This window comes from Ovis aries, chromosome 19 (assembly GCF_016772045.2).
Source record: "Ovis aries strain OAR_USU_Benz2616 breed Rambouillet chromosome 19, ARS-UI_Ramb_v3.0, whole genome shotgun sequence".
NCBI lineage: Eukaryota > Metazoa > Chordata > Mammalia > Artiodactyla > Bovidae > Ovis > Ovis aries.
The window spans coordinates 32,260,352-32,284,106 of NC_056072.1; the positions used below are offsets into that span (position 1 = coordinate 32,260,352).

Here is a 23,755-nt window from a genome sequence, read left to right on the forward strand (position 1 = left end):
ACAGACGTCAAGTTAATTTTAGGATAGCAATGCACAAGAAGTACTTTTATGTCTTTTTTTTTTTTTTTTTTTTTTAATGCTTGGCTTTGCTTTTATTTAGCTTTTACTGCTTAAGGGCCAAATAGTTGAAATTCTTTGCAATAATCCTGCCAAACCATTCTGTAGTTTTTAGTAATAATGGGAAAATGATCTGTTTTTATAACCTGTTCCCCGTATGTGTTTGTTAGCCAGATATACCTAGCTTTGAGAGATTTTACTACTTTTAAGGCCCTTCATCTTGGCTGATTTCTGTTTTTCATTTTACTACAATTGTTTGTACATAGGTAGTACAGTTAATCTTTGGAAAGTCAAGAGTTTTCATTTATTCTTTTATTTTTCTTATACCATTTATTTTATAGGAGTGAAGGTCACTGGGTTTTTGGTAACCATTCTCTTATCGTGAATAAAAAATTCAGTTACTTTTCATTACAGATATTTTTTTCTTCTCATCATTGCTTTATTCTTATTTAAACTGAGTAAACCCAAAAGGTGGACATATTGTCATATTAAGTTCCTGGATAATAAATAAGTCCTGGAGCCCTCTGTACCCTTAAATTTTAGTATTAGGCCAAAACAAATGATAACTTGTAAATACAAAAAATCCATTTATTTCTCAATTAAAGTAGGACTGAAAAATTAGCTGTGCCATTGAAGATGCTATTAAATGCTTTCTCCACAGATCTTCAGCAAATCACCCAGCTTTTCTGTGCCTTGGTTTCTTTATCCATGAAATGGGGACAGCAATATCTTTCTCCATTTGACCTTGGGAGAATATTATGTGAATTAATTGATGCTATGTACAGAGCTGCCTTTATTTATTTAGGAAAGGGTGCTATATAGACCAATGTATTTTTATTTTATTTTTGTCATTGGTGTGCATGTAAATTAAGTGTAAATAGGAGGTGACAAATTATGGGGGTGGGAGGTAAGTCACAAGATTGATATTTCTTCTTCTTTCAAGAAGAAGGTCAGCCCATATATGTGCTGCTATATATAAAATAGGTAACTAATAAGGACCTACTGTATGGCACAGGGAGTTCTACTCAGTACTCTGTAATGACCTATATGGGAAACGATTCTGAGGAAGAGTGGCTTTGTGTGCACATATAACTGAGTCATTTTGCTGTACAGCAGAGACTATAACCCAATAAAAATTTTTAGAAATTAAAATTCTTTAAAAAATAAAATGCCAAAAAAGAGAAAAAGCATTTGAAAGTGCTTAAAACATATATTAAATAGAAAAAGTTATAAAAAACAGAAAAGAAGGTTGGCCCTTTCCCTCTTATCTATGTGGACTTTCTTGAAGCCTTCATCCCCTCTAGTGTTTTCCCTTCTGCAGCAGTGACTTCTAAAACTTGACTTGGCAAAGCTTCCAATGTCTGTTTAGTGGATTAACTAGAGAAAAATGGACACAATGCAGGGTCTAATGTGTTGCTTCTTTTTTCGTATTGTTTCATCCAGTGAAGATAGCATACCTCCTCTTCCCTTTGAGCAAGGAGAATTTGATTTAATAAAATAACGGGTGAGATTATCGAGGAAAGCTGAGAAAGTTTTGTGTGTGTTTTTTTTTTTCCTTCTATGAGTGGAATGAGTTTGCTAAAGAAAGGAATATAGATCTGGATAGATACCTTGCTCCTGGATATTGTTTAGTTTGCAGTGGTTCTAGACCTCTACGGTTCCAGAAAGTGGATCAGAGTCCTAAAGGCAGTTGCAGGACTTAACCAGCCTACTGGTCAGCCCTCAGCAACGGTGATAATGGCTGATACCCTCCCCTCCAGGTCTCTGCATGTTCCCATCCACCTTCTGCTTCTGGCCAAGACTGAAGGATGCTCCTTGCTCTCCCAGCCCGAGGGAAGGAGGAGAGAAAGCGAGAGAGGAGTCAGGGGGTTCAAGGGGAAATGAAGCAGAGCTGGTGTCCTGCCAGTCCTCCTGCCTCCTCCCTGGGGCGAGATGTAGAAGGAGGGAGGGCATCCTGACCCCCTGACCAGGGAGCCTGCCTCTGCACAGTTGCACAGCCCTCCCACAGGCCACAAGAGGTGCTTGCGTTGGAGAGGGCACCTTGGCCCATCAAACTCTCACTCTATAGGTAAGGCCTGATCTGGGGGACCTGTAGACGTCATTATGTTGACATTCCTGTGATCCTGGTTAAGCCCTTTCTTCTCTCCCCTCTGGAACTCTGCAGCCACATCTCAGCTGGATTTTCCTGCCCTTCTACTTCTCAAGCAACCTCTCTAACCCTTTCCCCTCCCATCCCTCAAATCCGGGATCCCTCTTGCCATAGAGCCCTTGTTCTTAGTAGCTCATTCCACCTTGGCCTGATATTTGTGTCCCCTCCCTCGTCACCGAGCTCTCCCCTCCTCAGCCTCCAGTTCTCAGCTGCAGCAACACGTCCTCCGGGAGGCGTTCCCTGGCCCTCCCTCCATCCCCGGCATCCTTCATCATGTGTCTCTACTGTAACTGTTTGACGCTGCCTGCTTCCTCTGTGTAACTTCTTCAGATGTCTGCCTTTCTCACCCTTCTCTAAGACCCTGTTAGACAGAAATCGTCTCTGTTTTGTCCTCCTGCGTTCTAAGCACTCAGTTTCCCGACTGACATGTAGTGCAAACTCAATACGTAATTTTTTTTAATGAACAAGAGTGTGTATTTTGTGAATGGATGAACTTCTTTCTATATTCACTCTCGAGACAAATAGTCTTTCATCTGTCAGTTCAATAACCATTGATTGATTGCCTGTTATCTGCCAGCCACCCGGGAAACAAGTATGAATAAGGCCCTTTCCTAGCTTCCAGCAGTGGTTTCTGAATGGGCGTGGCTACCACCCCACCTGGAGTCATCGGAAGTGTGTGGAGGTGCTTTTTGTTGATGTCATCATGATTGGGGACACTACTGGTGTGTAGTGAGCAGAGCCTAAGGTCACTAAACATTTTCCAGTGCGTGCAGACACCCCTGCACCAGGAGGGCCACTCAGCCACCCCCCTCCACTCACCTGTAGAGACTCCTTGAAAAGTTTACAGTTCAGTAGAGGAAAGGGGAACGAAAAAGGGCAGTTTTCTCATTGTATGTGTGATGAGAGACTTCTGTAGCAACTCAAGGCCCACTGGAGGAATCAGCATTCCACTTTGGGGTTGATGTAGGGAGAATTGTTTTTGTCCTGTGCCAAAGAAAGTCCTCAATGCTACTAAGGAGCCTGTGATTTAAGTGGAATGATAAAGGCAAAAATTAAAATGCCAAGAGATAAATAGCTTATGATTAAAATGACTGCCTCATTTTTATGATAAATATTTTTTAAAGGGCTATGTGAAAATGATAGGAAATGACATTCTGGTTTCTTCTCAATGGGCTTTGAGTACATTACAGCTCTTTGTGACTGTATGAAAACCTTTATAGAGGGATTGTTGCATCTCCAGTCTGCTTTTTGGGAGAAAACAGCAAGAGGGAAGAGTGTTTCCCCCAACAAGTCCTGTGAGAGGAGGAAGAGCAGGGTGTGGGTTGAACTTGACCAGGGTTCCTTGGTGTCCACACCATTGATGTTTTGGGCAGGAGAGCTGTCTGTTTCAGGGGCTGCCCTGGGCATTGTAGGATGTTGAGCAGCATCTCTGACCTCTACCCACTAGAGGCTGGTAGCATCCCCCAAAATGCCTCCAGACATTGTAGGCGGGGTTGCAAAATTGCCCCTAATTGAGAGCCACTGAACCAGACTGTTTTCATCCCCCTGAAGCCCTGTGTCAGACATGGTCTGTCAGAATTCAGCCACACTGGCTTTTCAGCTGTGGAGAGATGAAAGTTTAAAAATATCCACCAGCATGCAATGGACTCTGTCTCTTTTATGGACAGAGGGGACCTCTGGAAGCTGCTGTGATAGAACTGCTTATCTCTTTCCAGAGGCAGGGCTTGGCATTTTGTGCTGGCCTCCTGGCACTGTGCTCTTCTTCCTGCTGATTGCTCAAAGGAGAACCTACAGGAGCCTCGGGGATAATGACAATTTCTCTTTTACGTCTGCAGCAGAGCTCCCAGGAGTATGAGCCATGCTGTCACCTGAAGCATCTTTTTAAGCCTCCGGAGAGAGCTGCAGGAAATTACAGTGTGTTGCAAGGAACTCTTTTGCTAGAGAGGGGGAAAAAATCCTCTTCTTAAATTAAAAAAAAAAAAAGGCAAGATAATTTTGAAGTCAGCTTGACTTAGCTCCCTTTCTCCGGGAAATTTTAGACCAGCTTCAAGGGTGTGTGTCTGGGAGCTGGTTTGTCCCGCATGACTTGTCCATTTTCAGAAGGATGCCACACTTGGATCATTCTTTTCTCCCCTGCTCCACACCTGGGTTCAGTTGCCACCCACTGTCACCCCTGGTGTGAAGAACTTACTGTTCATTCCCTCTCAAAGTGGTCTTTACCTAGAGCTTTGAACTTCTCCTTCTACAGAAGAAAGCTGTTTGGATAAGAAGCAGCATCCATGTTTATATTGGTGGGTACAAAATGTCTTTTCTTCTCTTGCGTCCAGCTTGGAGTATCTACTGCTTCTCCAGTTCCCCAGGAAAGGCTGGCTGTGTGATGGGGAAGATCCAGCTTCAAAGAGCTTTTGAGGGAACTTGGAAGTTAAAGACCAGCACCCTCAAAACCAAGTCACCACCAACTTTAACCTCCAACACACAGAAAGATATAGGAAACCAGATGTAGATAATCAGTAGGGAAATTTTTTTTAAACATGTTTTACAAGTACTATTTTATCTAAGGGGCTTCCCTGATAGCTCAGTTGGTAAAGAACCTGCCTGCAATGCAGGAGACCCCAGTTCAATTCCTGGTGAGAAGATCCACTGGAGAAGGGATAGGCTACCCACTCCAATATTCTTGGGCTTCCCTTGTGGCTCAGCTGGTAAAGAATCTGCCTGTGATGCGGAAACCTGGATTCGATCCCTGGGTTGGGAAGATCCCTGGAGAAAGGAAAGGCTACCTACTCCAGTATTCTGGCCTAGAGAATTCCATGGACTATATGTAGTCCACGGGGTCACAAAGAGTCGGACGTGACTGAACAACTTTCACTTTTTTTTCCATTTTATCTAAGTACCAGTAAATTAATGCTCAAAATTCTCCAAGCCAGGCTTCAGCAATACATGAACCGTGACCTTCCTGATGTTTAAGCTGGTTTTACAAAAGGCAGAGGAACCAGAGATCAAATTGCCAACATCCACTGGATCATGGAAAGAGCAAGAGAGTTCCAGAAAAAAACATCTATTTCTGCTTTCTTGACTATGGCAAAGCCTTTGACTGTGTGGATCACAAGAAACTGTGGAAAATTCTGAGAGAGATGGGAATACAGACCACCTGACCTGCCTCCTAAAAAATCTGTATGCAGGTCAGGAAGCAACAGTTAGAACTGGACATGGAACAACAGACTGGTTCCAAATAGGAAAAGGACTACGTCAAGGCTGTCTATTGTCACCCTGCTTATTTAACTTCTATGCAGAGTACATCATGAGAAACGCTGGACTGGAAGAAACACAAGCTGGAATCAAGATTGCTGGGAGAAATCTCAATAACCTCAGATATGCAAATGACACCACCCTTATGGCAGAAAGTGAAGAGGAACTAAAAAGTCTCTTGATGAAAGAGAAAGAGGAGAGTGAAAAAGTTGGCTTAAAGCTCAACATTCAGAAAACGAAGATCATGGCATCTGGTCCTATCACTTCATGGAAATTGATGGGAAACAGTGTCAGACTTTATTTTAGGGGGCTCCAAAATCACTGCCGATGGTGACTGCAGCCATGAAATTAAAAGACGCTTACTCCTTGGAAGAAAAGTTATGACCAACCTAGATAGCATATTCAAAAGCAGAGACATCACTTTGCCGACTAAGGTCCGTCTACTCAAGGCTATGGTTTTCCTGTGGTCATGTACGGATGTGAGAGTTGGACTGTGAAGAAGGCTGAGCGCCAAAGAATTGATACTTTTGAACTGTGGTGTTGGAGAAGACTCTTGAGAGTCCCTTGGACTGCAAGGAGATCCAACCAGTCCATTCCGAAGGAGATCAGCCCTGGGATTTCTTTGGAAGGAATGATGCTAAAGCTGAAACTCCAGTACTTTGGCCACCTCATGCAAAGAGTTGATTCATTGGAAAAGACTTTGATGCTGGGAAGGATTGTGGGCAGGAGGAGAAGGGAACGACAGAGGATGAGATGGCTGGATGGCATCACGGACTTGATGGACGTGAGTCTGAGTGAACTCCGGGAGTTGGTGATGGACAGGGAGGCCTGGTGTGCTGCGATTCATGGGGTTGCAAAGAGTCAGACACAACTGAGCGACTGAACTGAACTGAACTGAAGTACCAAAAAATAAAACAATTCCTAATTTTGGTGGTGGTGATCATTTTTTGGGGGGCGGGGGTGCTTATTTTTTGCCAGTCATAGCATATTCATCTGTGTTCATGCTCAGTCTCTAAGTCACATCTGTCACTTGGTGACCCCATGGACTGTAGCCTACTAGGCTCCACTGACCATGGGATTTCCCAGCAAGAATATTGGAGTAGGTTGCCATTCTCTTCTCCAGGGGCTCTTCCTGACCCAGGGATCAAACTTGTGTCTCTTGCTTTGGCACGCATGTTCTTTACCACAGAGCCACCAGGGAAACTCAGTGTGTTATACTTACTCTTTTCCAAAATGGTATGTAGTAGATTCCAATATTATCCCTGTATTATAGATGAGGACACTGAGGCTTTGTGACTTTAAGGAAGTTGTGCGGGATGCCACAGGTCTTCAGGAGCAGGGATTTAAGTCTCTTTGGAGACTTAGCTGCTAACTGCCATTCCCTGCAATAGTGCTTGTCCAACTTCAGTGAGAGTCAGCATCCCCCAGAGGCCAAGTGAGACCTCAGATTCCCTGACCATACCCTGATTCTGGAGGGGACCTAAGAACTTGCATCTAGTTCCCAGGTGATGTTGATGCTACCGGTTCAGGGACTGCACATTGAGAACCCCTGTGCTACCACACCCCATTGTCTAGAAAATAGTTGAAGCACTGACTTTGAAAACCTTGAATGCAAATCACTGAGGTTGGAATTGACAACTGACATTAGGCCAGTGCACAGGTAGATATTTGCCACGGGGTATCTAGAGCATCTCTTCTGAGAGCATGGTGTCATGAGACAGAGATAATTGACCTGTTGTAGGTTTTATTCTGGTATTCCCTTGGCTGCCCATTTCCGAGAACACAGTCACACTGCATTGTTAAAAAAAAATAAAAACGTACCACCATCATCCACTTACACTCATAGGCCCATTTTGAAGTTCAGTAGTTTTCCATTAGAAGGATGACATTTCATTTTCAAACTATACTTGGTTCATTGTCTTTTGACTTAGTGGGACCTAGTATTTTCTGAGTAAACATTGTGACCATTATCTTGGAAAATATCATCAAAATGCTAATACTGAGGAACACAGAGAGCAGATTTACTGTGAAGAAAGGTGTGCAAATCTTGCATCAGGGCAAATGTCCTCTTAACTATTTCAACAAAAACTCTTAGGCAGTTTTATTAGCAATAACGCAAAGTAAAAGAAAAGAAACATCCTTTAAAAGTTCCCCAATTATGATCACGTTGAAAACCAGGTACTTTGAGGACAAATTTTTTGTGTTCTTTTGACTGGTTGAGTTTCGCCTGAATTAAGATTCCCAAGGCACATTGGAAACCTGAAATAAAGCTGATTTGACTTGTCGATAGTCTGTTCTGAAGCCTTCTGAATTAGTTCACGAGAAAGGCTTTGGCACCTTTACCTTTGTGCCACTTAACAGCAAAGATAACACCCCAGGTGTGAAACGCCGGTAAAATACAGACGATTGTCCTAAGGATGGATTCAGGAAAAACCACCACCCTGAAATTTGCTGTGGTCCTGTTGCTGTGAGCAATGTTATACTATTGTTTGGGACTGAAATCTGCACATATTTCAGAGGAAAATAGAGACTAGTGGTATGTGGGACTCCTTGGGCTCTTTTTTCCAAATGCCTTTGGGACTATCAATTTCCTGGGGGAGAACTTAAAAAAAAAAAAAAGCATTCATTATCTGGTGACTTCATGAGTGGTGGAACAGCTTTCTTTGCTTATGAGTGGAAAATAAACTATCTGCCTGTGCAGGTTTGTGCTAGCAGTGGCTGCTACACCTGTGCAGCAGCTGAATTTTCCAGAACCAAACCAAGGATTCTCTTGTGTGCTTCTGTTTCCCAGCAAAGAACTATTTGCTAGAGACCAAGAACCGTCTTTGTGTTTCTCATGAGCTGCTGCATTGGAATTAGCGCAATACCAGGGTCGAGGGAGCCTGCTCTCTGGCTGGCAATAGGCAGGTTATTTCCTCTGAGACCCCTTGAGTTAGGTGCAAAGGCAGGTTCTGCAATCAGGAGCACACTGTTGCTCTGAGACTGATACCTTCACCTTGTGGCTTCAGCACAACCAAGGAAACGTTCAGGGCTGTTCCCCCGGGAGTGGGGTCCAGAGGGATGCTTCGGAGGATTTTTTTTCCCCCTCCTGCATCTCTGGCTGCCGGGAGATATTTATCAGTGCAGGCAGATGCCAAGCAAAAATCCTGTAATGTAAAGTAAGGTGCTCCCCAAAGCGGATTCGGAGATTGGGACTGGTGTGTGTACGCTCCTGTGTGTGCCTTGTGCAGGACGTGCGAGCCCAGTGCGCTGAGATGCAGCTCTCCTGTTTGCCTGCAAAGAGTCGCTCCACTCCCCCCGCTGCCCAGCGCACTCGGGGAGCGCCAGGGGGAGTCCTCGCTGGTCCGGGCTTCCCGCGCCCCGGGAGCACCGAGGGCTCGCCTGGCGGAGCTTAGCGCAGCTCGCTCGGCGCTGCCAGCAAGCGGGCGGGGTGGACACTGGGCTTCTGTGTGCCCGCCGCAGCCGTTGGCTGGCGGGCGCCCAATCCCGGGGCATGCCGCCCGAGCCTGGCCGGGACGCACCGTGAAAGACCAGTTTCGGGGAAGGCTTGACCCCCGGCGGCCCGCAGAAGCCGGCGTCCGGAGCCCAGGCGGCCGGGCCGCTGCGATCGGGCTGCTGCGATCGGGCTAGTTGGGCTGCAGCGGCGGGAGCCCCCAGGGAACCCCCGGGTTCAGCGGGAAGGAGAAGGCATGGCTTCAGTGTTCATGTGCGGAGTGGAGGACCTGCTGTTCAGCGGCAGCCGCTTCGTGTGGAACTTGACCGTATCCACGCTGCGGAGATGGTACACGGAGAGGCTGCGGGCTTGCCACCAGGTGCTGCGGACGTGGTGCGGGCTGCGGGAAGTGTACCAGGTGAGCCGTGGCGCGCGGCGCCCGAGGGCCCTAGCGGGATGCCTGGCGCTCGTGGGAAACCGGTTCCACCTGTATGATTTTATTGTCCCTCTCCCTCCACCGCTTTCTTTTTCAACTACTAGCCGACTGCTCGACTCTTGGGTCAAAAGCTCAGCCCCTGTAGGTAACTGCTGCCTGACAAAGCTTGTGAATTTTCCCCAATGTGTAAGGGGCACCCTCAGTGAATTACCTTTGCTTTTGCAGAGATCTGTTACAGAGTGATGGTGTTCCGGCAGGGCACTTAGCTCAGAAAGCTGTAGCTTTGCAGCAGAGCCTCTTCAGGGAGCAACTTTGACATTCACATGATTCCTTCCTTTTCATTTCATTGGGGGTGACGGTAGGCATTTCAGGGAGCAAGGATTTCACACTAGTTTATGGATTCACACTCCTCTTTGATTTTGCCTTTCCATCAGGCAGCCTCAGCGTGCAAGGCAGAGCCAGGAAAAGCTGATTCTGTGTCTGCTGGCTTTTGGAAGGAAGGACAGCAAATTGTGAACACTTTGCAGGAAGATGACGGGCTGGGGAGGGGAGTGGTGGCCTGGCTGAGCGCTGGAATGCTAACGTTTGGATTTACTCCCTGTCACACAACACAGCCTCTTTATTTCTCTGCTAGGTCCCGTCCTGCAGGCAAAAAATGCTGCAACTTTGTTCAATCTTTCTGGGGCTGTAGCTTCCCTTCATTGTTTAAAAACAGTCATTTGTGGATTTAGAGGTCCTGTGTTTTGGCTGTTAATATCATTGAGGTGGTTTTTTTTTTTTAATCGACATTGCATTTAGGAAGCTTCTACCTGGAGTTTAAAGTATAGCATCACATTTTCTTTTCTGCAATGAAGAATCAGCTTTGTTGCAGATCCTGGATTCTCCCTACTCTGACCATGTTCTCAACGTGGCTCTAATTCATATCTCATTGTATTGAGTGCCATATCTGATCAAGCTGCTAGTGTTGATAAGCCATTTTCTTCCATCAGTCAGGCAAAATGAAAAAGACCAGCACCTGGGAGCAAACTGTGGGCGTCTAAAGAACCAGCGTGGCCTTGTCTTCCCTGACATCCACGGCATCCTTGTTAAAATGTGAGAAAGGTTTGTGCTTTCCCGACTCCTGCTTTGGATAACGTGCCTGAGATGTCTTGCATTTTGAAAGACTCCAGAAGCCAGGTTGAGAACCAGGGCAGCGTGAGGCGGTTTGAGAGGATTATGGAGCTGTGGAGACAGCCCATCTGGTCACATGACACTGATCACCTGGCTCTTTGGAGTCAGAGGTGTGTCTGCCTCTCAGCCTTTTTCTCTTTGGGGAAATCATTGTTCAGTTTGCTCTGTAGGAGCACTGACCCTGATACAATTATGTTTTCACTTTTTAACATGTGAGAAAGTTTTAAAAGGAGAGCACAGGTACTCTGGTTAACCATGCAACCCTTCTGCCCCTCTCCCAAAGACTCCAGGGACTCACAGCTTACCTCTTCTTCTGGTAGTGAGCCATTCAAGAATGACAGTTTCAGAAGCCTGAGACTCCACACGTTCTTTATAAGGTTGATCAGTAATTATTTTTAAGCAGAACTGCAACTTGAACCTACTGAACTGTAGGTTTTCTCTTCTATAAAATGGATAGTGACCGAGCCAGTACCCTCTCATAATGATAAGGAGAAACACCCAAAATAACAATGGCCATCTTTGTTGCTGTTCAGTTGCTCTGTCGTGTCCGCCTTTTTGCAGCCCCACAGACTGCAGCACACTAGGTTTCCCTGTCCTTCACTGTCTCCCAGAGTTTGTTCAAATTCATGTCTGTTGAGTCGGTGGTGCTATTTTACAAGTATTGAGTCTTAAGTAGTCAAAGTTCATGTCTTTGGAAATAATTTTAAAATATTTTAAAACTTGAGAGAACTATAGATTTTTTAATTGTACAACAGAGTTGTTAGCAAAGAAATTTCCTTTAATGTCTTTCAAATTTGAGCAAGAAATATAAATTCTATAGACCTGAGCGGCCATAAAATAGACTGGTTAATACCTTTTACTCCAAGTTAAGTCGACATAGGAACAAATCCTGCCTCCACCTATGTATGGTCGTAAGTTATTTAATTTTACTATTCTTCAGTTTCATTGTTTATAAAATGGGAACTATAATAGTACAAACCATAGAGGTTGATACAAGAATTAATTGACAGTGTTGAGAGTTTTTAGGACATATTCAGTAAGTGTTGTCTGCTCTACCAGTTGGGCTATTTTTATTGCAATACGAAAATGAACTCAAAGTAACCTGCAGAACAAACAGTAGGGACTTTTGACACAACTGAAAAATCTAGCAGTAGGATAGACTTCAGGTATGGCGTGATCAGGGCACTCTGGTTGTCCTCCATGATTCTTTCAGACTTATCTTGTTCATGCAATGGCTGTATGTTAGTTGGTTTCCTCCTCATGATAGCAGATAGCCAAAGTAGTTCCAGGACGTAGGTCCGCATATTAACCCATTTAGAAAGAAAGAGGATTTCTCAAAGGCATCAACTATCAGAAAATGATTTCCCAATTTGCACTATGACGAGTCAGTTTAGGGTCTGTTCTCACCCCTACTGCCGTGCACTGATTGGCGCAGGGAATGGAAATATAATTCCTGCATTCTCAAAGGGAATGATGTGGCCCACAGCGGGCCAAAATCATTTTCTAGGGATGAGAGGGAGGCAAAAAAAAAAAACCACCCCAACTTAATCTTTGTGTATAAAGCATAGATATACATATAATACATGCACAGATATACAGTCTACTTGTGGAATTTGGGGGTGAGGTGACTAGCAAACAACATAAATATCTGCAAAGCCTCCTTAAGGGAGTGATAATAAATAAGAAGGTTGAGAAACCCTAAATTTCATCAGTTGGCTAAGGCCACTGGGGTTGCTGCATCATTTCTGAAGCCAAGAGTGAAGCTGGCCCCAGCCAGATGACAAAGCTACCAGACAGTTGGGGGGTATGCAGTCAGTGTCCACTGTTCCTGCATTACCAGAGTCTCAAATCTAGAGCTCTTTAAATAAAATGATTATTTTTCAAGATAAGTACAAACACTGATGCACAAATATATTTGTAAGTATCTCGTGACAATAATTTATTCAAGTTATGGGGGTAGGAGGCCCATCATTAGAATACCTGTATTGCTGTCCCATAATTATAAATTCTAAAACACATAGGGGAATGCTCTATTGTACTCACGCTTCTGGCATGTGAACTTAAAACACCATAGGGTTACATATTTTATTGAACTCATATATTTTTTTAAGTGTTGGTTTGCTTGCTTCTAGTCTCAGTAGTCTTGTTTGTAAGAAAATTGAGGATTCAGTCACTCTGGAGAGTGAGGGTGGGGCAGGAGATATCCATTACACGAAATACCTGGCAGTCCCCAGGGGGTGTTTTGTTTATTCATATACTATAAGTGAAATAAGATCTCTACCTATTCGTAAGGAACTTGGCAACCACATCATTGCCTGGCCAGCACAGCCGGGAACGCATAATTTCTTTGGAATTGAATACTTCCTCCACTTCTAGATATTGGAGAGGCTAGAGACTTAATTTGCCAGAAACCATGAATAATAAAGATACTAGCTACAAGGCATTTCTGTAGTCATGCAACTAAATAAAAAGCAGACTGAGGCTGTACCAAGGCTGCCTTTTAACAAAGACTTGCTTGATGAGTAAAGATTTGAATTTGACCGACATAGCAGACATGGGACATTCACTCTTCCATTTAGGGCTGAGTATTAAAAGCTGATATATCTCTCTTGTTTTATCTTGCCCAGATGGGTTGCGGTATCACAATTAATTAGGCTTAACAAACAGTTGAGGCGGAAAATGATGGGAGAGTGTCGTTGAAAAAGGATCAACACTCTCTGCTTTTTATTAAGTGTGACGTGTTCTAACAAAGCCCTCAGTTTGTTACTTGGGATATGTTCTCCTTTCATCTCCAACGTCTCAAAGGTAGAATTTCTTGCAAACCCTGAATGGAATCATTTGCCTCCAGGAGGAGGCACTTTGGACAGAATCTAGGGTACTTCAGTGACCATAACAGACTGGGTTAGCTCCCTGGGGCAGACAGCTGGCAGTGATGGGCAGCAGGCATGCCAGATCACGGCAGAGGCTGTGGGCTCCAACTTGAGCAAATCTGACCTTGAGTGGATTGCTTTTTCTCTCTGAGCCCCATTTCCTCCTCAGTAAGAGAGGAGAACTGTAGCCTTGGCACTCTGGATAGTGTAAAAAATTCATGAGATAATGTGTGTAACACTGAATGCCTTGTGTGGCACAAGGACATAAATAAACGTTAGCTCTCAGGTACATAAAGAACTGAATACCAGACCTGAAGAAGGTATCCGATAAAGGATTGCTTAGGGTTTTAATTGTTGTTTTTATAAGTGAGACTGATTCTCTGGAAACTGAATCTCCATCTTTATATGCAAAAATGTTCAGTAAGAGAGACTATGGAATCTCCCACACAGTCAGTACAGGATGGACCTTGGGTATCTGGGCTTGTGTTCCACACAGTGGATCCACATTTTTTGACGGCCCGTACAAAAATCTAGGAGGTCGCAGGCAGCTAGCAATAAGGTCTCTGAGAAGATAATCTCTTTATATTCCAAGACTCTGATGACCCATCAATCACTAACACCTGAACTTTTCATCCCGCCATATTGGTTATGGAAGACCAAGTCTCCAAATGGCAATCGCTCATTGAGCTTTCAGTGACCTGTGTACGTTTCAAACCATACATCCTTTGCTTGGCCCCACCTTCCACTCTCCACAGCCCCCAGAATTACAGAGGCCAGAAGCGGGGATGACAAATTACAACCCACAGGGGAAGACTGGCCTGCCTCCTGTTTTTGTAAATAAAATTTTATGGGCTTGCTGCTAAGTCACTTCAATCCTATCCGACTCTGTGTGACCCCATAGACGGCAGCCCACCAGGCTCCTCCGTCCCTGGGATTCTCCAGGCAAGAACACTGGAGTGGGTTGCCATTTCCTTCTCCAGTGCATGAAAGTGAAAAGTGAAAGTGAAGTCACTCAGTGTGTCCGACTCTTCGCGACCCCATGGACTGTAGCCTACCAGGCTCCTCCACCCATGGGACTTTCCAGACGAGTACTGGAGTAGGGTGCCGCAGCCCTACTCATTCATTTACATGTTGTCCATGACTTCTTTTGGAAAACAAATTGTTGTAACTCAACTAGTTCCAGTTGAATAGTTGATACAAAGAATGTATCAGCCACAAAGCTGAAAATATTTACTATTAGGTTTTTTTTAATGGAGAAAGTTTGCCAATCCTCACACTAGAAAAAGCAATATATTGGGCAGAGAATGCTAGAGGAAGAGAAGTTTAGAATTCAATCATAGAGAAATAGAACTTGAAGGAATATGGAAGAATTTTCTCATAAAAAACCTAGTCACTAGGAAATTACTACACAAATATTCAAGATCAATGTTCAGTCTGCCCTTGCTAGGTCCTTCACTTTAGAACATGGTTGGAGTTACAGATTGATTCATTCATTTGTCCATATATTCATACCTAAAAGAATTATCAGGTGCTTACTATGTCCCAGTTCCTTTGCAGAGGTGTTAGTAAGACAAAGTCAAGTAGATTGTCTCCTGTGTTCAAGGAGTCTATTGTCAAGTAGGGAAGCCATTTAAGAAAATGAAACTCTGTGGAAGGGTTTTACCTGGGTCCTTCAAGTGCTTAGGGAGTTTTAATCAGACAGGAGTAAAGCGAACGGGGAGGGATAATGGAAGCCAAGGAGACTTCCTACAGGAAGCGATTCTCAAGCTGAAGTTGAAAGGACAAGTTGGAGTTAGGTGGAGAAAGGCAGATGGGCAGGCATTTCAGGCCGTTTCAGTGGGGAAACAAGCTCTAGGGTAGGGGGATGGTTATAATGAGTTTTTAAGGTTGATGAGGAAAGAGGGGCTTCCCAGGTGGCACTAGTGGTGAAGAACCTACCTACCAATACAGGAGACATAAGAGGCGCAGGTTCGATCCCTGAGTCGGGAAGATCCCCTGGAGGAGGGCATGGCAACCCCCTCCAAATTCTTGCCTGGAGAATCCCATGGACTGAGGAGCCTGGTGGGCTACAGTCCATAGAGTTGCAAAGAGTTGGACAGAACTGAAGCAGCTTAGCACGCATGCACGAGGGAAGAGAGAGAGAGAGACAAAGTCAGAGACAGGGTTTCATTGGGAATAACATCCACATTTGAATGGTCTTTCATTATAAGATTAGGATTTGATGTTTTTCTTCAGAACTTTGAGGGCAGGAGACAGGTTAGGTTAGAACTGTCCCTGGCAGGAGTGAGGCTGATAGATGCAAAGGGTGGGGGCATGGTGGAAGCAGGAAAGGAGGGGACCTTAGGAGGCTGTTGCAGTGATGTATGTGTGCTGCTCAGAATAGGGTAGGTTTTACTATGGCAACAAACAGTCCCAACATCCTAATGGCTTAAAGAAATAAAAATTTATTTTCAGTTCAGACTACTTGTCCAGTTGCAGGTTGGCTGGAAGCTGTGCTCATCACTGTCACTCGGGTTCACAGAATGTTCCTGAACATTGCCAGTTTCCATGATAGAGAGTGAAGAGCTCTTCAGGGCTTTGCACTGGCAATTCAGTGCTTCTCTAAGTAACTCATGTCACTTGTTTCAAGTCATTGGTCACATCACTCACTCAACCACAGGGTCCAGGGAAAGCAGTCCTTCCACTAAACAGCATGAATGTTGGTGCAGATTTGTTTCCTTAAGAAGCAGACTCTGAAACAGAGCTTAACAAGCAGAAAGTTTACTAGAGAGTGCTCTGAGGATCTCTCCTGTAGAGAGAATAGAAAGAAGTAAGATTGAACAGAGAGAGAAACTGGGTTACAGTTCAGGCTTAACAAAGACTTCAGCTGACCTCACCAGTGGCTCTGAACCTAAGAGTTGTCTCCAGTTGGAACAAGAGGTCTGGGTGTCCCCACCCCACCTTCATCTCCCCATCACTGGAGATGGGCTACCCTTGAGTCAGTGGTATGTTCTGGAAGTAGACATCTCTCTTTAATTCCTTAAGTAAAATCTGAGATGACAGCTCAAAAATCTCTAGGCAGCTGATGGAATAAGTCTGGGCAGCTCATCACTATGCAAGTATCTGCCCAACAGGTGCTAGGGTCAAAACCTGAACTGTGGCGAACCAGTGGGAAGGAAGTAGAGTAAAGGGATTGCCTTGATGTGAAGAATCAAGCTTTAAAACATGGCAGTCTCCCAACTGCTCCTATGCTCTGTTGAATGAATTGTGCAACCGTGGAGTTAGTTAATAGTAGCAGCACATACAGAAAGAAGCGAAAACTTGGTTGATAAAGGAAATATGAGTCTACTTACCACTGAGGAAATCGTCTTCTGTATTTTCAGGTAACCACAGACTAGGATTTTATGGGAAATTGGGATGCTCGGGTACCCAAAAATTGATAAGAAAACTATCTTAGTATTTGAGCCCATTATTTAGCATAAATAAATTTCTAAAGGACGATATGATTTAGGATCAACACAATCAGTCACAGGATCTTTAAAAAGCATTTTTGAACCCTTGTTGTACAGTCTGTAAAACATCAAGTTAAGAATAGACTCTCTTGCCCTTTTCAGGTTGGTGTTTGTTTTTCTCCTTCCATCTTTTCCTGGTGGAGCTGCAACATAAAATAACTTCCTGTTCGTCCCCTGCTTATGTTTCTTCTGAACATTATGTTTGGGATGTCCAGTTTGGTTGTGGAAAAGTTTGAATGACTCAAATGGGATAAAAAAAATTGAAATTAAAATCCATAAGTAATTATATATGTGTATGTGCATATACATACCTAAAAGATACAAATTCTGACATTTGTGAAATAAACTTTAGCCATAAGAGAGGCTGGTCAATATGGTAAATTAAATAGAACCATTGCCTCCTATTATCGTAATCATTTTTAGTTTCTTGAATTTTGTGTGTGGGCAAAGCTTATTGCTTAAATAATTATTTTCTTCTTCTTCTTTTTTTAATTATTTTCTTCTTAACTAGCGTTTTTATATAGTCTTACTGTCTTGACAAATAGTTACTAATTATTAAGCAGCTACTTTGTGCTATGCCTTGTGCCTGGTACTTTACATGTATTATCTTTTTTTAAAGAAATATATCTTTGGAGAAATATTTCAATATACAAAAGTATAAATGATGATACAGGTAAAAACCCATGTACCCGCTGCTTAGTTTTAAGACATCTTAATATTTTACCATATTTTCTCTGGATACGTTTTTTTTTGTAATATGATAAAAATTTACAGAATCAATTGAAACCATCTTTTTACCTCTCCTTTCTCCCTAAAAATAGTCCTATTCTGAATTTCGTGGTTTTCATTCCCAGGCACATCTTTCTCATTTTGCCACATATATTCATATCTATAGACAATATATATTATTTTTGAGTTTGTAAAATTTAAATAAGGATGTGTCATTCTACTACCTTATTTTTCTCTCAGTAGGCTTTTGGGACTTGTCTCTAAATTCATTTTAACTCCTATATTCCATTGCATTAAACATACCAACCTCTTGTTGATGAACATTTAGGTTGTTGGCAAAGTTTTAGTGTCCCCAACGTACTACGCTGAAAAGGTTGTGTTTGTCTTTTGGTGCTTGTGAGCAAGAGCTTCTCCAGAGTATCTACTAAAAGGGAGACTTACTAGGTTTTTGGCTTTAATAGATGTTGTACCTTATCTCTGTCCTTGCAATCACTCTTCAAGATGATATCATGAATCCCACCTCATTGGTTTTATATACTTATTAGCTAATAAGACATTGTGCTGAAGTTTGAACCGAACTCTAAAGCTCATGAATGATATCATGATTCAACACCATGTCTTATTAGCTAATACGTATATAAAACACTTAGCCTTTTGCCCCTGACCTGCAGCTTTATTAAAAAGATATATAAAGGTAGTATCTCATTTATTCACTTATTTGCTCAGCATACATTGGGTGAAAACATAGCTGAGTGCTTAAAAATGAAATGTGTAAACTTCTTGAATTCAAATCCTAACTTCCCTTTTGTTAGCTCTGTGAGTTTTCAGAGATTGTTCTCATTAACTTTTTTCTAGGACTTCTCTGGCAGTCCAGTGTTTGGGACTTTGCGTTCCAATATAGCAGGTGCAGGTTAAAGCCTTGGTTTGGGAACTAAGATCCCACATGCCTTGGTAAGCAAAAAAACCAGAACATAAAAAGCAGACCCAATATTATAACAAATTCAATGAAGACTTTAAGCTACATCTAAAAAATATTTTTTAAAACTTTTTTCTGCTGTAAAATATGGTTAATTATAGTACCTCTCTTAAAGAGTTATGTCCCCAGGATTGTTATAAAAATAAAATGCATTAATATTTGAAAGCACTAAAACAGTGTTGGATGTATTCATGGATGGATAGGTGGATAGTGGATGGACAAGGAGATGGATGGAGAGACAGATGGGCAGATGCTTGGGTGGATGGACAAATGGTTGACTGAACTGATGATTGGGTGGATAGATGGATGGATAAAAGAATGGATGGACAGACAGATGGGAAGATGGTTGGATGGCTAGATGAACAAATGAACTAATGGTTGGATGGATGGATGAATTTCTCACAATTATCTTCATATGTGCAGTCCTCACCATCTTATGCATATGCATAACATTGGGAGCTTTTAAAATCTGCAGAAGCCTTGTCTCCTCCCTCCTCTCTCCTCTCCAAATTAAGAACTATCATCTAATGTAGCAAGTATGAAAGGGGCCCACTGACCACTGCACGGAGACCCTGTGCTCACATGGTTTCATGGCACAGCATTTTAACAGAGACTCTGTCTTCCTAATGCTGCTGACTTCTTCATTTATTCTTTGAAGGCAAAGATTCTCATAAATGTTTAATTGTTTTCTTTTTTTTCTCCAAGATGAAAGCATTAAACTTTCTCTCTCTCAACCCTGAACCCCACTCTGGTATGACTGAGAGCCCTAGATTCTCATGTATAAAGGCTCTGGGGCCCCACTGACTGATGGCATTCTCATCTGTATAAGTGCTCTTCTGATATGACTCTTAAATTTCCAACTGCTTAGGAGACCCAGTTATTACAGGCATCATGCTATGCTTGGGTAAAGTAGCCAGCAAACATTTTTACAGGAATTAGTTAGTCTCATTAAAATGTGATTAGATGCTTATTAGCTAAAAGAGAAAAGAGAGAAATAAAATGGGCTTTAGTCAGCTGGACCTGGGTTACAAATCAAGACTTCATCACTTACCTGCTGTGTGACCTTGAGCCAAGTGACTTCATTGCTCTGAATTTGTTTCTTATACAAAAGATGAAAATAAGATGTACATTTTAAGTTTGATATAAAAGTGTAACATGGATTCAGAAAAGGTAGCTTTTCCAATGTAAACATTTGGATGCCTTCACAAAGTTGATCCTAAAGCCTGAAGTTATCAAGCTAGTCACGAATAGTGCAAACTGTGATCAGGAATTAAGCCCAAAGGCCCATATATACTAGCTGTGTGTCATGAGCAAGTTACATGCTGTCTTCGTGCCCCCTTTTCTCACCTATGTGATGGGGATAGTATTATAATAGTGCCTGCCTCTTGGGGTTGTTGAGGGGACAACACAAGATTACATAATAAAATTCTCTCTGGGGTACCTGGCTCAAAATCAGCAGTTAAGGAGTGTCATTTCTACTTAATGAACATTTTCTATGTTGTCAGACATAGCGCTAAGCATTTGGCCACACTGCACCGCTTGCAGGATCTTCCTTCCCTGACCAGGGATCGAACCCAGCACCTCGGCAGGGAAAGCACCATGTTCTAACCACTGGACTACTGGGAAATTCCCTAAGCATTTCGTATTTACCATTTCATTTAATTCTTCTAACAATGACATGAAGTAGACACTATGAAACCCATTTGTCAGACATAAATATTGTTTAGCATGTTAAGTCACTTAGCCAAGAGCAGAGATGGAGGATCCAGATCTGTCTAAATCCATCCCTCAGCCACTGCATGGAATGGGCGTGGTTTGCAAACCATTCAGCCTCTTCCGTTTCCACGTGTGCCTTCATTGAGTCCTTTCTAGCACTTTTCTGGCCTCTAATCTCTGCCTCTAGCCAACCCTGTAGTCATAGCAGGTATTAATAAACCCATTGAGACTGAATGACTAATGCCATTTTCCCTCTACAGTCTACTCCCAGCCCAGCCTCCAGAGTGGTTTTGTTAAATGGTAAGTCAGATCATGTCATCCATCGTCTTGTTCAGAACCCTGTAATGACTAACAACTCAGAAGAAGCCAGTCTCACTTTTAACCTACCAGGTGCTGCATAATGGATACCTTCTCCTCTAGTGTCCTCCACCAACCACCCCCAGCAGATACACTCAACTTCTGGCCTTTTGATTATTACTAATGTTAGCATTATATTCACTGTTCTTTGTGTACGCCTGTGCATTCTAGTTAATAGTTGACATATAACATTATATTGGTTTCAAGTGTACAGCATAATGATTCAATATTTATATATATTGTGAAATGGTCACCACAATAAGTCTGGTTAACTTCCATCACCACACATAGTTACAGATTTTTTGTTCCTACAATGATAGCTTTTAAGAGCTACTCTCTTAGCAACATTCAAACATACAATATTAGTAACTATAGTGCCGTGTGGTACATTACATCCCTCGACTTATTTATTTTAGAAAGTTTATACCTTTGGATCCCTTCACCCATTTCACCCACCCTCCAAGCCGTGCCTTTGTGCACGTGTGTTCAGTCGTGTCTGACTCTTTGCAGCCCCATGGACTGCAGTCTGCCAGGCTCATCTGTCCATGGAATTTTTTCAGGCAAAGCTACTGGAGTGAGTTGCCATTTCCTACTCTAGGGGATCTTCCCGCCCCAAAGGTCAAACCCGCGTCTCCTGGGTCTCCTGCATTGGCAGGCAGATTCTTTATCACTGAGCCACCTGGGAAGCCCACCTCTGGCCAACCACCAATCTGTGTCTGTGAGCTGCCTCAACCTCTGGTCTCAGCTTGAGATGTTCTTTCTCTCTGTAAGTCTTCTCCAGCAACACGGACCTCTTTGCTGTTCCTTCAGCCCTGCCAACACATTCCATCCTCAGAGCCTTTGCCCTTGGCGTTTTCTCTGCCTGGAACTTTGTCACCCAGAGGGTCATGAGACATGCTTCCCCCTTTACTTCCTGCAGATCTTTCTTCAGATGCCACCCAACCAGTGAGGCCACCCTGGGCTGTTCTCTTATTCTGCTTTATTCTTCTCTGTAACCCTATCACCACCTGATGTTAGGAAATCTATTTGCTTAGGTGCTTACTGTGTTTCCCCAACCAGAATGTTAGCTGATGAGGTGGAGAAACTTTGCTTTGTTCACTGCAGTGTCCCCAGTTCCTGAAACATAATATTCCTTCAGAAATGGTTCTTGACTAAATGAACAAACTAGCTCAGTCAGTAGGGCATGAGAATCTTAATCTCAAGGTCGAGGGTTCGAGCCCCACATTCAGTGAGGTTTTGGGCTTCACTGGTAGCTCAGATGGTAAAAAAAAACCCACCTGCAATGCGGGAAACCTGGGTTCGATCCCTGGGTTGGAAGTTCTTCTGGAGGAGGACATGGCAATCCACTCCAGTATTCTTGCCTGGAGAATCCCATGGACAGAGGAGCCTGGTGGGTTACAAAGAGTCCGATACCACTGAGTGACTAAGCGCAGCACAAACGAACAAAGGGATCTGCTTTGCATTTTAAGAAACTTGCTCTAGCCACTGTGGTAGGGAAGGGTGGGGGAATGGTAAGAGCAGTCAGGAGGCCATTTCTGATGTCCAGCAGGACAGTGGACTGGGTAGGCTGGAATGGTGGCCGCACAGGCTATAGGAAGAAGCTAGGTATTTGGAGGAGGAGCTGCTGCACGAAGGGGACTCTGTCCAATGAGAATGTTTACAGTCTATGAAGTTTTGGAAACATCCAGGATGAAGCCGTGTGTGTTGAAATGGGTTTGTGTCTGTGTGTGTTTACTCTTTTTCATTATGGAAAATAGCCCCAAGCCAGTGTAAGCTGATGGAGAGTAGTTCTCTGAAAGTCATTCCGTTAAGGAAACATCAGGGCAGAGAGCAGAGCGAGATGTTTCCTCCCACCCCTGTAAAACAGGGTCAGTCAGGGACCCCGGCTTCTGTGTTCGACCAGCTGCAAGTCCCCTCCCGTGCCCAGCCCAGGGTGTGGAAGCTGGCAGTTTCTGCAGTTCTCGTCAGCGCTGACTGTCAAGTGATCTCTGTTTCCTGTGCCCGGCCCTGTGGTTAAGCTCTGGAAGGTGCCCTCTTTGGCCTAACCGATGCTGACAGACGTTTCAGACCCCTGGCTTTCTCTTCGTGGCACTCTGTGGAAGTTGATTATCATTCTGACCCTGGTCCAGATCATTCCCATCCCCTGGAGATAAGGATGGAAGGACCCTTTGGATTTGCCTGGATTCCTGGGAGGAAAAAAATCTTTCTTTCTGCTCTTCATTAGTGTTTAATTAAAAGCTTGCTATCCCTAAGTCTTCGGCTGTGTCCAAGCTTTTTAAAATTCTGCAAGCACAGACAATATAGAGTTCGACCTTTTGAGTTAAAGAGCTGGGTTATTGTGTCTAATTTTCAACCTCAAATAATGACGGAATCACAATCTTTTAGAACAAAAAGGAATATGAGACATTTCCCAAATATTTCCTGAAGACAAAGTGCACTTACTTTTACCCAATAGTCAAGTATCAGCTTTTAAATGTAATCAGAGTTTTAAGTTTGAAGCAGTTTGGTTCAGGATATGAAGAATCTTAACCATCAACTCATATTTAAATTTATGGGGTCTTTCCTTGCTTAAGATTTTATATATTAATCTTTCTAGGTATTGATGCCAGATATAGTTCCAGCTGAGCTCATGAGATTTTTCCTGTCAAATTCCTGCTGGAAATGAGATTTCTTTTAGTGAATGTATTTTTCCTTTAACAAACTTCAGAAACCAACTCTGAGTTTGAAAGAAATTTTTTTCTGAGATGTTAGTGCCAGAGTCTGAACAGTGTCCTTTATTCACTACCAGGTTGCATCAGTTTAAGTTTTTTTTCAGGCTCAAGCATTACATTAGGTTACAAATATAGCAAAAACTTGCCACACCTTTATGCTGTGTATTGTGTGTTTTAAGAATTTAATTATGTTTTGCTATCCTTTTCTTCCCCACCCTCTTTTTTGGAATACTTTCTCTGAGCTAACTAGGTCACACTTAAAAGTGTAAATAAATAACGTGTGTGTGTGTGTACATATATATCTGAAAAATGTATAAATGCACATACACATATGTGCTTATGTGTTTATATATGTCACTGTATCTGAAGTTTTTCCCCAAAATAAGACCACGAGCCAACATATTTACCAGACAT

The 23,755-nt window shown here is 43.1% G+C and overlaps 1 protein-coding gene across 6 annotated transcripts in view; it reads left to right on the forward strand.

Moving 5' to 3' along the window:
• FRMD4B (FERM domain containing 4B) overlaps positions 1-23,755 on the forward strand; it is a 374,847-nt gene that overhangs the window by 166,335 nt on the left and 184,757 nt on the right. For 2 of the 6 annotated variants that reach the window (XM_027958177.3, XM_042235967.2), the window contains exon 1: positions 8,985-9,303. The exons of the other annotated variants lie outside the window; for them this stretch is intronic. In XM_027958177.3, the coding sequence (XP_027813978.2) occupies positions 9,142-9,303 (162 nt within the window). In that variant the 5' untranslated portion in view covers positions 8,985-9,141. Of the gene's footprint in view, positions 1-8,984; positions 9,304-23,755 lie in introns of those variants that run through there. 6 annotated transcript variants of the gene reach the window in all.